At 44.6% G+C, this 15,347-nt stretch overlaps 1 protein-coding gene across 1 annotated transcript in view; it reads right to left on the bottom strand.

Annotated features, from left to right (window-relative positions):
• ERBB2 (erb-b2 receptor tyrosine kinase 2) overlaps positions 1-15,347 on the bottom strand; it is a 190,393-nt gene that overhangs the window by 11,452 nt on the left and 163,594 nt on the right. Inside the window, exons 21-23 of the mRNA XM_077459716.1 lie at positions 14,703-14,858; positions 5,150-5,225; positions 2,591-2,737 (exon numbers count right to left, since the gene is read on the bottom strand). Coding sequence (XP_077315842.1) covers positions 2,591-2,737; positions 5,150-5,225; positions 14,703-14,858 — 379 coding nt within the window. The remainder of the gene's footprint in view (positions 1-2,590; positions 2,738-5,149; positions 5,226-14,702; positions 14,859-15,347) is intronic.

Genomic DNA, 15,347 nt, shown 5'->3' on the forward strand with positions numbered 1-15,347 from the left:
ACTGTCCGTCGGATTGTATGACGGACTACGTAGGCCATACAGTCCGCCCGTGTGTACGCGGCCTTATACTTACAGATAGGATGTAGTGCTAGCAGGAGCAGCTAGTTAGATGTGTAAAGGGAAACAATAATCGTCCAGTTAATGCCAATGAGGCAAAGTCCATATACTGGTAGAACCAGACCTGTGTTAGCCCTTGTACACACGGTCGGACATTCCAACGGAAAATGTCCGATAGGACCGTTTTGTCGGATAATCCGACTGTGTGTGGGCTCCATCGGACTGTTTCCATCGGAATGTCCAACGGACAAAGTTTTAGAGCTGGGCTATAAAACTTTCCGACAACATGATCCGATCGGACTTTGTCCGATTGTGTGTAGAGAATTCCTATCGGACAAAGTGCCACGCATGCTCAGATCAAAATTCCTAGACCAAAGCTATTGGCTACTAGCCTGAACGTAGTCCCGTTTGTAACAAAATAACGTCATCACGTTACGTACGATCGGATTTTCCGACGGATTTTGTTGTCGGAATGTCCGAGCGTGTGTACAAGGGGTTAAAGGTTCTGGTCAGCATCAGTAGCGGCAGCCAGCTGAGGAGAGCAGAAGAGACTAACGAGAGTAGAATGTTCTACTTACCTTCTCTGTTGCAGTGGATTTGCACAGAGCAGCCTGGATCCTCCTCTTTTCGGGTCCCTCTTCTGTGCTCCTGGCCCCTCCCTCCTGTTGGGTGCCACCACAGCAAGTCACTTGCTATGGGGGCACCCGAGCCGAGTCACAGCTCTGTGTGTCCATTCAGTCACGGAGCTGCAACCCGGCCCCACCCTTTTTCTATTCTCATTGGCTGAATTTGATTGACAGCAGTGGGAGCCAAATGGCACCTCGCTGCTGTCTCAGATAATGAGGAGGGGAGTTCCGGACAGCCAAAACATTCCTACAACATCACTGGATCTAGAGGGACCTCAGGTAAGTATTAGGGGGGCTGTGGCACACAGAAGGCTTATCTTAATGCATAGATTGCATTAATTAAAAAGAAAATCTGACTTTACAACCACTTCCGTTTCATTCACAAAATTAAGCATAGTACCATGCCTCAGCTATGAATGAACAGAGTCAGTGACTGGTATGGATAACTGACTCTATTCATTAAGACAATGGAGAAGAATCTGGGGGTTTTGGTAGATCATAAGCTCAACAACATGCAATGCCAAGCTGCTGTTTCCAAAGCGAGCAAAGTCCTTTCTTGTATTAAGAGAGGTATGGACTCCAGAGAGTGAGATATCATTTTGCCCCTGTACAAATCATTAGTAAGTACTCATCTGGAATATGCAGTTCAGTTTTGGGCACCAGTTCTCAAAAAGGATATCGGGGAACTGGAGAAAGTGCAGAGAAGGGCAACCAAACTGATAAGAGGCATGGAGGAGCTCAGCTATGAGGAGAGATTAGCGGAATTAAATTTATTCACTCTTGAGAAGAGGAGAATAAGGGGGGACATGATCATCATGTTCAAATATATTAGGGGTCCATATAGTGAACTTGGTGTTGAGTTGTTCTCTGTACGGTCAACCCAGAGGACACGGGGTCACTCTTTACGTCTAGAGGAAAAGAGATTTCATCTTCAAGTACGGAAAGGTTTCTTCACAGTTAGAGCTGTGAAAATGTGGAATAGACTCCCGCCAGAGGAGGTTCTGGCCAGCTCAGTAGATTGCTTTAAGAAAGGCCTGGATACTTTCCTGAATGTACATAATATAACTGGGTACTAACATAGGAAAAGTTGATCCAGGGAAAATCCGATTGCCTCTTGGGGGATCAGGAAGGATTTTTTTTCCCCTACTGTAGAAAATTGGAGCATGCTCTGCTGGGGTTTATTTCGCCTTCCTCTGGATCAATTGTGGGCATAAAATTGGGTATATTGGATTGTACGATTATTTTTTATTTTATTTATTTGTTTTTAAGGTTGAACTGGATGGACTTGTGTCTTTTTTCAACCTGACTAACTATGTAACTAAGACAAGAAAGGGACACGTAAATGTGTCACTTACCGGCACCTACCCCGCTCTCCATCCAGACAGATCCTCTGCAGCAGATGGCAGGAGGGGGACCCGACAGCAATGCAGGGGGACGGGGGGGGCAGGGGAGCACAAAGGAGCCCGGGGTAGCGCAGGAGAAGCATTTAGAGGAACTCCATTTTCAGCTGAAAGGCTGCAGGAGGAAAATGCTGTGGAAGGGTTCCTCTATATGCTGCCCCCGTTACCCCTCCTATCCAGCTGTCACAATTGTGATCCCCTGTACATACGCCTCTGGCTCGAGGCCTGGCAATAGGCATAGAAGACTCCCAACTCTAGTATTGGAAAGTCGCCATTGGATATAGGGGTCAATAGAGTGGTGGAAGAGTTGAACTTAGAATGCGTACAAGCAGCGAATGTGAAGAGTCTGCAATTGAGTGAACCAAGTTATTTTCCCTGCATGGACAAAGTCCACTTTCACTGTGCTAATGACAAAGAATGTTGTTCTACATATGATCCCAAGACGAAAATGGGATACAAAAACGATCCTGCAGTCAAGACAATGGTTTGTAAACTGTCACTACTTACATTTCACCATGATCATATACACATCGATGGTACACACAGGAGGCTGGGGGAGTCTTTCTCCCTTCTCCAGGAGGTCTGGAATCTCCCGCGCTGGAATACCATCATAAGGTTTTGCACCAAAGGTCATGAGTTCCCATACAGTCACCCCTAAAATCAAAGCAATAAGAGTTATTGTGAACACGGACAGTGTATAAATATATGCACAAAAATAGTACTAGCCCATGTAAATACACAATTAGATCCCAGGCACTTCCTTAAAGGGTTAGGTGACGCAATGCTCTGCATTCAAGCAAAGCGTCACCACACCTGTAGCCAGATCCCCCTGTGCATCCAGCTGCTGTACAAGCCTCTTGATTACCGGTGCTTCCAGTGTCTCACTCCTGTGCATTCCAGTGTTCCCTGTGCCTCCACAGACTCTGAACCTGGTGAATTCCAGTTACCGCTGTGCCACCTGCAACCTCTGTAACCCCAACATCTCCAGTGGCTTCTGTCTCTTGTGACCCCAAAACTTTTCCAATTCTTTACTCCTGTGTCCTTGGTGATTCCAGAGTCTACAGTGTCTCCAATGACCCATGTGCTTGAGTGACTCCTGTGTCTTTAGTGATTCCAGCACTCCCATGTATCCTGTGACTCTGGTAACCCCTGCATTCCTGTGTCACCCAGTGAAGCCAAAGCTTTTCTAATGCTTTACTCCTGTGTCCTTGGTTATTCCAGCATCTACAGCGACTTCTGTGTCTCCAATGACCCCAGCACTCCTGTGACTCTGGTAGCCCCAGTGTCCCCTGCGTTCCTGTGTCACCCAGTGATCACAGAGCCTTCAGACTCTCAGCTCCCTGGGACTCTGCAGCATCCTCTCTTACACAGTGATCTTGGAGCATCCTGTGACTCCATTGAACCATGGGAGCTTATGTAACACCTGCGTCTCTGCAGCCTCAAGTACGCTTCTGTAACTCTTGGACTGACTATCTTGCAGTAGATATGGACCCCTGTTTATGATAGAACTTCTGCTCTTGAGCTCCCTCATTTGACCTAAAAGCTAGATCACATTGTCCTGTACTCCCAGGGGTCCTGTGGAACTTTAGCATCATTAGAGGCCACAAAGTCTGTTTTCAACACTACGAAGCATAAAGTTTAATCTGACTTTATGTATATTTAAATTACAAACTATATACAGAAACAAAGTTCTTAATACACTAAAACATACAGATATTATTATTGACATAATGCTGCTGTGTTTAACATGTACTGTATAAGCGGGGATGCCTGATAATATGAAAGTTAAATAAGAGTTAGTGGGAGCCATGTTGGTCCTTAACCATTACATCATGATGACTGACACCTATAGTTAAAGAAGGACAGCTCCTACTGAAACCGAGTAGCTTGGGGACATTTTTTGTTCTCAAATCAGACCTGATGAATTTGACATACTTATGAGAAAAAAAAAACATACCATTTTTTTGCACATCCAACTAACAAATGACACTTGCTTACAAACAGAGGGAGACAACAAGAAGTGAGAAGAAATCTACCCCATGGCAGGGAAATTCACTCCTGTAAGTTATTATGGGGAAAAGGTACCTCCACTGATGCTTTATCACCAAGTCTTGTTTCCACAACAACCAAGAATTCTCAAACTCCAATAGTTATTAGGACAGAAAGTGAGGTGAACTCTTCTGAACGGGGGACCGACAGCAAAACAAATGTTACAGGGGTGATAACCCTTCCCTATGTTATGCAAAAAGCTTAAAAATTGTTTTTTGGGTTGGGGCTACACTTAAAAAAATATGCCTGTTCCAAATTTCAGATTCAACTTAAGAACAAACCTACCAACCCTATCTTGTTTGTAACTCGGGGACTGCCTGTATTGCATAGGACTACTAAAGCCTTTGGGATCTACTGAACAAGGGTTTTTCTACCCAGTTTTCTCTCTAAAATTACAGTTATAAGGTTAGTCTAGAGTAGTCCAAACTACGGCCCAAGGAGCCAGATGCGGCCCTATGCTTGCTTTTATCTGGCCCTTGGGGCACCATTTCATCGATTGAATCCAACAATGGGGCATAATTCCCCCCACTGACACAAATGAAGGGGCGCAATTTCTGCCAATGACACCAATGTTGGGGCACAATTCCTTGTAATGGCACCAACGATAGGGCCCAATTCCTCCCAATGACAATGGGGCATTGTTTTTCCCCACGAGGTCTGAACTTTTTCTACTCCCCGAAGGCCACAGTCCGGCCTCCGTAAAGGCTGAAGGACAGTAAACTGGTTTGTTTAGAACGTTTGGAGACCCCTGGTCTAGAGTCAAATAGTTCTTCAGTACAATAAAACTGAACTGGCTTTTATAGGTTACTGCCCTTTACTGAATAAGCCAGCCAGTTTGTATCTCCTGACATGAACTTCATTTATCAAAACATCGGAACTAAGAACTGTACATATTTTGCCACAGCAACCAAACGCATTCAAACTTTTAAGATCCATCTGTCATTTTCCAGAGCAGTTGTGGATTTAATGGGTTTCTGAAACAGAATTTTTATTTCCTTTGTCGTCTTGGGTCCTCACCATAGCTCCAAACGTCACTCTGGTGTGTGAACTTCCGATGCAGAATAGATTCCAAAGCCATCCATTTAATGGGAACCTAGAAAAACACAAGACGTGAATTTAGGATTGGACAGCTGGTGTAGTATGGCCATCATCAGCCTTCTTACATGACTGCAGCCTCTCGTCACAGGAGTCTCTTTAACCACTTTCAGACCGGACCATTTTGCTGGTAAATGACCAGAGGTCTTTTTACAATTTGGCACTGCGCTGCTTTAACTGGTAATTGCGCGGTCATGCAATGTTGTACCCAAACAAAATTTGCGTCCTTTTCTTCCCACAAATAGAGCTTTCTTTTGATGGTATTTGATTGCCTCTGCGATTTTTATTTTTTGCGATATAAACGTAAAAAGACCGCAAATTTTGAAAAAAAAATGATATTTTCTACTTTTTGTTATTAGAAAAATCCAATAAACTCAATTTTAGTCATACATTTAGGCCAAAATGTATTCAGCCACATGTCTTTGGTAAAAAAAAAGTCAATAATTGCATATTTATTGGTTTGCGCAAAAGTTGTCACATCTACAAACTAAGGTACGTTTTCTGGAATTTACGCAGCTTTTAGTTTACGACTGCCTATCTCATTTCTTGAGGTGCTAAAATGGCAGGGCAGTACAAAACCCCCCCAAATGACCCCATTTTGGAAAGTAGACACCCTAAGGAAATTGATAAGTGGCATGTTGAGCCCATTGAATATTTTATTTTTTTGCCTCAAGCGATTGAATAATGACAAAAAATATTTTTTTTTTTTATTTTTTTTTTTACACAAAGTTGTCACTAAATGATATATTGCTCACACATGCTATGGGCATATGTGAAATGACACCCCAAAATAAATTCTGCTGCTTCTCCTGAGTAGGGGGATACCACATATGTGGGACTTTTTGGGAGCCTAGCCGCGTACGGGGCCCCGAAAACCAAGCACCGCCTTCAGGCTTTCTAAGGGCGTAAATTTTTGATTTCACTTCTCACTACCTATTACAGTTTTGAAGGCCATAAAATGCCAAGATGGCACAAAACCCCCACAAATGACCCCATTTTAGAAAGTAGACACCCCAAGCTATTTGCTGAGAGGCATGTTGAGTCCATGGAATATTTTATATTTTGCCACAAGTTGCGGGAAAATTACAAACTTTTTTTTTTTTTTTTTTTTTTCACAAAGTTGTCACTAAATGATATATTGCTCACGCATGCCATGGGCATATGTGAAATGACACCCCAAAATAAATTCTGCTGCTTCTCCTGAGTACGGGGATACCACATATGTGGGACTTTTTGGGAGCCTAGCCGCGTACGGGGCCCCAAAAACCAAGCACTGCCTTCAGGATTTCTAAGGGCGTTAGTTTTGAAAGCCATAAAAATGCCAAGATGGCACAAACCCCCCCCCCCAAATGACCCCATTTTGGAAAGTAGACACCCCTAAATTTAGGGGTACACTAGTGAGACTAGGTAATAAATGGCGGGTGCCCTGAAACTATAAAAAAAATAACTAACCAACCAGCGTCACCTGTAACAGTTATATGGTGATCACTGGTGAAAGGGTTAACTAGGGGGCAATCAGGGGGCTTTATGCGGTAGTATATGGGGGTCCCTGGCGCTATAAAAAGCTGCGGCGAACCTAAATACCTACCTGCCTAACTAGCGTCACCTGTGACACTAATACAGCGATCAGAAAAACGATCGCTTATTAGGCTGGGTTCACACTGGAGCGATGTGGGAACGCCACGAATGCGCGGCGGGTTCCCGCATCACATGCCTCCCGGCGGCAGTTCACACTGCCCTATGCGAACTGCTGGGAGTGTCAGTGAAATGTTAATGACACCCCCAGATCAGTTCGCATATCGCAGTGCGATCTGCAAACTCGGATCGCATGGTGTGAACACCCATGCGATCCGATTCTGCTGCGGACCAAAAAAAGGGTCCCGTGCGAGTTTGCGGCGGGTGCGGCTGGTGCGACACGAATTCAGCCATACTATCTGTATGGCTGAACTCGAATCGCACAGAGATCGGATGTGATTTGCACTGCAGTGCGGTGCGAATCACATTCGTTCTCATAAACCGCTGCAATGTGAACCCAGCCTTAGTGACACTGGCGACGGGGGGTGATTACGGGGTTAAACCTTTATTGGGGGGGTTAGGGGGGCACATTAGAACTAAAGGGGGCTAACCCTAACTGCCCTAACAGTTATTACAGTCACAAATGACACCAATGCAAAAAAAAAAAAAAAAGCAATTGGTGTCACTGTGACTGGGGGGGCAGGGGTAATTGGGGGGTGATCGGGGGGTAAAGGGGGGGTGTGAGTGTGCCTGGCATGTTCTACTGTGTAGTGTAGTGCTTGTGCAACTCACCGATGCTCTCTCCTCGGTGCCGGAACGGAAAATACCGACACGGAGGAGAGAATACATCACTTCCTCTCCTGTGTTTACATTACAGGAGAGGAAGTGATGTCACCGGACATTTTCATTCGTCGGGAGCGATCGCGAGGGGGTGGCCATGAATGAATGGCCGTCCCCTCGTCCGGGATCGCTCCCGAACGAATACCGACCGCCGCAGGCACCGGGCGGGGGCCCGATCGGGCCCCCGACCCGCGGGCAGGCAAGGACGTACATGTAAGCCCTTATGCCTGCCCGTGCCATTCTGTCGACGTACATCGTCGTGCGGCGGTCGGCAAGACAGCGTTTGCAGACCTAGAAGGGATCAGCTGGCATTGTAAGTGGACGTGCACATAAAGTGGTAGTAAACCGCATCAAAAAAATAATCTAAAATAAAAAAAATCGGGCTCCAGGCAGCGTACGTCATAATGTGCTAGGATGCATCGCATACAGACACATCATGACAGACTTATCTGACATCGAAGCCCTCCAGCGGGGCGCTGTCACCGTTGAAGGTGCTTGCATCTTCACCCAATCTCCTTTCTGGGTTTGTGCACTTTGGCTATCTGATTGGCTAAGCCGGGGTATGAAGTCACATTGTTTACAGCACGGCTCTGAAGGAACGGCACGGGCAAGCCGTTCCTTCAGAGCGCATGTGACGGTGATGTCACAGGCTACATCTACAGTAAATGTCTCCTAAGCTATGCACGTTTAGGAGATATTTACTGTACCTATAGGTAAGCCTCATTAAAGACTTACCTATAGGTAAAAATCATCCATGGAAGTTTACTCCCACTTTAAAGTTGTTGTACGCCTCATACATGAAATATGAGCAAAGCATAGACTCTATGGCCACTTCACCTCCGAAAGATTTACTCCCCTTTCTGACTAGGCCATTTTGTGATATGGTACTGTGTTGCTTTAACAATTGCACGGTCATGTAACACTGTACCCAAATAAAATTGACATCCTTTTTTCCCACAAATGTAGGTTTTTTTGGTGGTATTTGATCACCTCTGCAGTTATTGTTTGCGTTATGAATAAAAAAAGAGACAATTTAGAAAAAAACAAAATATATATTTTTTACTTTCCGCTCCCAAACATACCCAATAAAAAAAAATTTCAACAAAATTTCTTCGTCAGTTTAGGCCAAGTTGTATTCTGCTACATATTTTTGGTAAAAAAAAATCCCAATAATCGTATATAGATTCGTTTGCGCAAAATTTATAGCGCCTGCAAATTATGGGATATAAGAGAGTACACCCCTCACATTTTTGTAAATATTTTAATATATCGTTTCATGTGACAACACTGAAGAAATGACACTTTGCTACAATGTAAAGTAGTGAGTGTACAGCTTGTATAACAGTGTAAATTTGTTGTCCCCTCAAAATAACTCAACACACAGCCATTAATGTCTAAACCCCTGGCAACAAAAGTGAGTACACTCCTAAGTGAAAATGTCCAAATTGGGCCCAATTAGCCATTTTCCTTCCCCGGTGTCATGTGACTCCTTAGTGTTACAAGGTCTCAGGTGTGAATGGGGAGCAGGTGTGTTAAATTTGGTGTTATCACTCTCACTCTCTCATACTGGTCACTGGAAGTTCAACATGGCACCTCATGGCAAAGAACTCTGAGGATCTGAAAAAAATAATTGTTGCTCTACATAAAGATGGCCTAGGCTATAAGAAGATTGCCAAGACCCTGAAACTGAGCTGCAGCCCGGTGGCCAAGACCATTGAGCGGTTTAACAGGACAGGTTCCACTCAGAACAGGCCTCGCCATGGTTGACCAAAGAAGTTGAGTGCATGTGCTCAGCCTTTGCTGCAGAGGTTGAAGGGGTGGGGGTTCTGTCTGCCAGTGCTCAGACCATACTCCGCACACTGCATCAAATTGGTCTGCATGGCTGTCATCCCAGAAGGAAGCCTTTTCTAAAAATGACGGACAAAAAAGCCTGCAAACAGTTTTCTAAAGACAAACTGATGAGACCAAGATAAAAACTTATTTTCTATGGTTCAAATGGTGTCAAGCGTGTGTGGCAGCAACCAGATGAAGAGTACAGAGAAATGTGTCTCTCGTCTACAGTCAAGCATGGTGGTAGGAGTGTCATGGTCTGGGGCTGTATGAGCGCTGCCGTTGTTCTGACAAGAAAGGTCCCCTCATCGGATAGTGTCCGCCCTGTACTGCGCAGGTATATTGCTTGCACAGTACGGAGGACATAAGAGATGTCGAAAATCTCCGAACATGAACAGCTGTTCATGAGCTGTACGCGGCGCATGTGCAATTAACACTACATTGTGCCACATGCTCGTACAACTCTGCAAGGGGCGGGTGTAGGGACGGATGCATACAGAAGATGGCCAGAGCTCATAAAATGGTGGTGGATTTCTCAAAGGTCAAAGGGGCAGATGCCATCTTCTGTATGGGGGGGGGGGGGGGGGGGGGACAGTTCTTGACAGGACACCGGCACTAGGGAGCTACAGTTCATTGAGGGAACCATGAATGCAAACATGTACTGTGACATACTGAAGCAGAGCATGATACCCTCCCTTTGGAGACTGGGTTGCAGGGCAGTATTCCAACATAACGACCCCAAAAACACCTCCAAGATGGCCACTGCCTTGCTAAAGAAGCTGAGGGTAAAGGTGATGGACTGGCCAAGCATGTCTCCAGACCTAAACCCTATTGAGCATCTGTGGGGCATCCTCAAACAGAAAATGGAGGAGCGCAAGGTCTCTAACATCCACCAGCTCTGTGATGTCATCATGGAGGAGTGGAAGAGGACTCCAGTGCCAACCTGTGAAGCTCTGGTGAACTCCATGCCCAAGAGGGTTAAGGCAGTGCTGGAAAATAATGGTGGCCACACAAAATATTGACACTTTGGGCCCAACTTGGATATTTCCACTTATGGGTGTACTCACTTTTGTTGCCAGCAGTTTAGACATTAATGGCTGTGTGTTGAGTTATTTTGAGGGGACAGCAAATTTACACTGTTATATAAGCTGTCCTCTCACTACTTGTAGCAAAGTGTCATTTCTTCAGTGTTGTCACATGAATAAATAAAAGAATAAAATATTTACAAAAATGTGAGGGGTGTACTTATGGCATTTTTATTTCATTTCTTTTTTTTTTTACTAGCAATGGCAGCGATCAGCATCTTTTAGCAGGACTGCGATATTGCAGCAGACAAATTGGACATCTGGCACGTTTTTGGGGACCAGTGGCATTATTACAGTGATCAGTGCTAAAAAGTATACACTGTCACTGTACTAATGACACTGACAGGGAGGGGGTTAACATCAGGGGCGATCAATGGGTTAAATGTATTCCTAGCTGGTGATTCAGTGTAGTGAGGATGCACGTTTACTAGTGCTTTACAGGAACACAGGATCCATGCCTTCTGTACTGACAGAACAGCAATCGGCCTGGTTTACATAGGCAGACTGCCACCCTGCCTGTGTATCAAAACAAATGTTCAGCGGACATCGGGCCAGCGGGACCCATTGATCAGCTCCCACTGTGTAAAAATCACAGCAGGAGCGAGCCGCCAGTGGTGCGCCCGATACCCAGAAGTACAAGATCACGTATATATACGCTCAAAATCCTGCGCAGCACGGCCACCCTGTAGCAGTAAATGTGCTATGGGACGGTCAACAAGTGGATAGTGTGTACTTGTCTCAATCCACAGCACTGTCATTTCTGTCTGCTGCTTTATTCCTCTGCTATCTGCGTCACTTCTGACAAGTTTTTCTGACACCAAGAGAAAAATGGTGACAGGGGAGGGACCATCTGGCAGATTAACAGCCTCAGCTCTGTCCCTGTGAGCTGTGTGTCTCTTTCCTCCAAACAGCTCTCAGAGCTCTCCAAGCACCAAGCTATGCAGTGTGTACAGTGAGGGGAAAAAAGTATTTTATCCCCTTGTCAATTTTGTATGTTTGCCCACTGACAAAGAAATGATCAGTCTATAATTTTAATGGTAGGTTTATTTTAACAGTGAGAGACAGAATAACAACCAAAATATCCGGAAAAATGCATTTCAAAAAAGTTACACATTGATTTGCAATTTAACCCTTTCCCGCCGAGCGTATGCAGATGTGCGTACTCGGTTTCCGGGGGTTATACCGGGATGATGCCCGCACCTGCAGGCATCATCCCAGTACCGTTTTTTTGCAGCAGGCGATTGGCTATCCAGGCATAACAACCGATGCGGCTAAAAGCCGCTCGGCTGTTATGCCGGAGGAGCGGGAGGGGACGCCGCCTTTTACCGGTGCTCCCGCTCGATCGGGAGCACCGTTTAGTGATCCGTCGGCTCCGGCTGCTGGGGAGGAACTGGAACGAAGCCGTAATCGGCTCTGTTCCAGTCTCCTCATCGTAAACACGGAAGCGACGTCATGACGTCACTTCCCGTTTACTCGGCTGCCAATGGCGCCGGTTTTAAAAAAATATCCGGTATTCAGAATCCCCGTTTTCGTGTAAAGGAGGGGTGGGGGGTCTTTTAGACCCCCGATCCCTCCATAAAGAGGACCTGTCACCACCTATTACTGTCACAAGGGATGTTTACATTCCTTGTGACAGCAATAAAAGTGATCAATTTTTTATTTTATTTTTTAAACAATTTAGTCATTTTAAAATAAATAAAAAAAAAAAAAATAATGTTTTAAAGCGCCCGCCGTCCCCGCGAGCTCGCGAAGCAAAGAAAACGCATACGGAATTTGCGCCCGCGTATGTAAACGGTGTTCAAATCACACATGTGAGGTATTACCGCGATCGTCAGAGCGAGAGCAATAATTCTAGCACTAGACCTCCTCTGTAACGCTAACCTGGTAACCGTAAAAAAAAATTTAAGCGTCGCCTATTGAGATTTTTAGGTACCGTACTTTGTCGTCAATCTACAAGTGCGCGCAATTATAAAGTGTGACATGTTTGGTATCTATTTACTCGGCGTAACATTATCTTTCACATTACGCAAAAAAATTGGGCTAATTTTACTGTTTTTTTTTTTTTTTTTTATTCATGAAAGTGTCCCTTTTCCCAAAAAGTTGCGTTTAAAACACCACTGCGCAAATACAGTGTGACATAAAATATTGCAACAATCGCCGTTTTATTCTCTAGAGCCTCTGCTAAAAAAATATATATAATGTTTGGGGGTTCCAAGTATTTTTCTAGCAAAAAATATGGATTTTAACTTGTAAACACCAAATTCCAAAAATAGGCTTAGTCATGAAAGGGTTAATGAGTGAAATAAGTAGTATTTGATTCCCAAGATTTCTGGCTCCCAGGTGTCTTCTATACAGGTATGAGCTGAGATTAGGAGCACTCTCTTAAAATCTCAGCTTGTTACCTGGCCAAGACAAAGAGCTGTCCAAGGTGTCAGAAACAAGATTGTAGACCTACACAAGGCTGGAATGGGCTACAAGACAATCGTCAAGCAGATCGGTGAGAGGGTGACAACAGTTGGTGCGATTATTCGCAAATGGAAGAAACACAAAATAACTGTCAATCTCCCTCGGTCTGGGGCTCCATGCAAGATCTCACCTCATGGAGTTTCAATGATCATGAGAACGGTGAGGAATCAGCCCAGAACTACATGGGAGAATCTTGTCAATGATCTCAAGGCAGCTGGGACCATAGTCACCAAGAAAACAATTGGTAACACACTACACTGTGGGGGACTGAAATCCTGCAACGCCCGCAAGGTCCCCCGTGAAAGTGTTGTGGTCAGAGGAGACCAAAATCAAACTCTTTGGCATCAACTTAACTTGCCGTGTTTGGAGGAGGAGGAATGCTGCCTATGACCCAAAGAACAACATCCCCACCATCAAACATGGAGGTGGAAACATGATGCTTTGGGGTTGTTTTTCTGCCAAGGCGAGAAACCTCCTTCCCTCAGCCAGGGAATAAAAAATGGGTTGTGGGTGGGTTATCCAGGATGACAATGACCCAAAACACACAGCCAAGGAAACAAAGGCGTGCCTCAAGAAGAAGCACATTAAGGTTCTGGAGATGCCTACTCAGACCTTAATCCCATAGAAAATATGTGGAGGGAGCTGAAGGTTCGAGTTACCAAACATCAGCCTCGAAACCTTAATGGCTTGGAGAGGATCTGCAAATAGAAGTGGGACAAAATCCCTCCTGAGATGTGTGTAAACCTGGTGGCCAACTACAGGAAGCGTCTGACCTCAGATTGCCAACAAAGGTTTTGCCACCAAGTACCAAGTCATGTTTTGTGAAGGGATCAAATACTTATTTCACTCATTAACCGATTTCTGACCGCCGCACAAAGATGTACGTTGGCAGAATGGCACAGGCAGACAAATGGGCGTACAGGTACGTCCCTTTAAATGTGCTGTCTTTCAAGGGATCATGCCCACGGGTCCCTGGAACTTGATGTTCTCCAGCGGCCCACGATTGCGGTGTGGAGAGGGAGAATGGGGAGATGACTTTGTAACCAGGGCATTTCCCCGTTCTGCCTAGTGACATAACAGAGATCATTGCTCCCTATCATCGGGAGCAGTGATCGCTGTCATGTCAGTGCTAGCCCACGCCACCACAGCTAGAATCACTCCTTAGGACAAACTTAATCCCTTCATCGCCCCCTAGTGTTAAACCCTTCCTTGTCAGTATAATTTACGCGGTAATCAGTGCATTTTTATAGCAATGATCGCTGTATAAATGACGATGGTCCCAAAATGGTGTCAAAGGTGTCCGATGTGTCCACCAAAATGTTGCAGTCACGATAAGAAAAAAAAAAAAAAGTTGCAGATCGCCGCCATTACTAATAAAAAATTTTATAAAAATGCAATAAAACTATCCCTTATTTTGTAGACGCTATAACTTTTGAACAAACTAATCAATATAGGCTTATTGCGATTTTTTTTTTGCCAAAAATATGTAGAATACATATCGGCCTAAACTGACAAAATGCCAATGCTTGTGCCGTTCCCTCATTACAAGCTGCTCCCACAAACACTGTAGGTGGCTAATTGGCATAATTATAGAATAAGGTGCATGTGATGCCACATGGCCTCTCCTACAACTAACCTTTGAATTTTGTTTATATTTAAGGCCATCTTTATTACTAGCATTTTTTTTTTATTTTTTATTGGTAGTATAGAGGTAATTGGTGTGAACAATGATGTCTTACCTTTCCTCCGTCTGCATGATATTCTGTTTCGTCCACATCCAGCAACCGTGCCAAACCGAAATCCGTGATCTTCACATGTGTTGGGTTCTTCACCAATACATTCCTGGCAGCCAGATCTCTGTGCACCAACCGTACCTCCTCTAGATATGTCATGCCCTATCACACAAGCAATGCTGCAGTGAGTTGTATGGGTCACATATCTGTCGCTGGTACATACATTAGATAATATATGGGCATTAAATGATAACCCCCGTTGCTAAAGTAGGTAAGACTATACCAAAGTTCTGGACAGGGATGAAAACAAGCCAACTAGAGGAGCTTAAAGTAGATGTAAACCTGATTTTGTTTATTTTTTTAAGTCATAATGTAGAGTATAAGATTTCCTATCATTTGAGTCTTGCTACAAAGAGTTATTCCATCTCTGAGCAATCCTCATATTGTTCAGTGAGATAAATCTTGACAAACAGAGAAAAACGTTGTCAAATCCTCCCCCTTGCTGTGATTGACAGATGATTTACATATCTCGTGCGCTAGCCTAAGAGACATGCATTCTTTTTTTAATTCCCTCCCACTCCTTTTTTCTGCTGCTCTGCCAAGATTGGATGTTCCCCACCTCAGCATACTTGGGCATGCTGAAGTCATGTG

This window comes from Lithobates pipiens, unplaced genomic scaffold (assembly GCF_037356315.1).
Source record: "Lithobates pipiens isolate NorthernLeopardFrog02 unplaced genomic scaffold, aLitPip1_a1.2 Scaffold_28, whole genome shotgun sequence".
Lineage (NCBI taxonomy): Eukaryota > Metazoa > Chordata > Amphibia > Anura > Ranidae > Lithobates > Lithobates pipiens.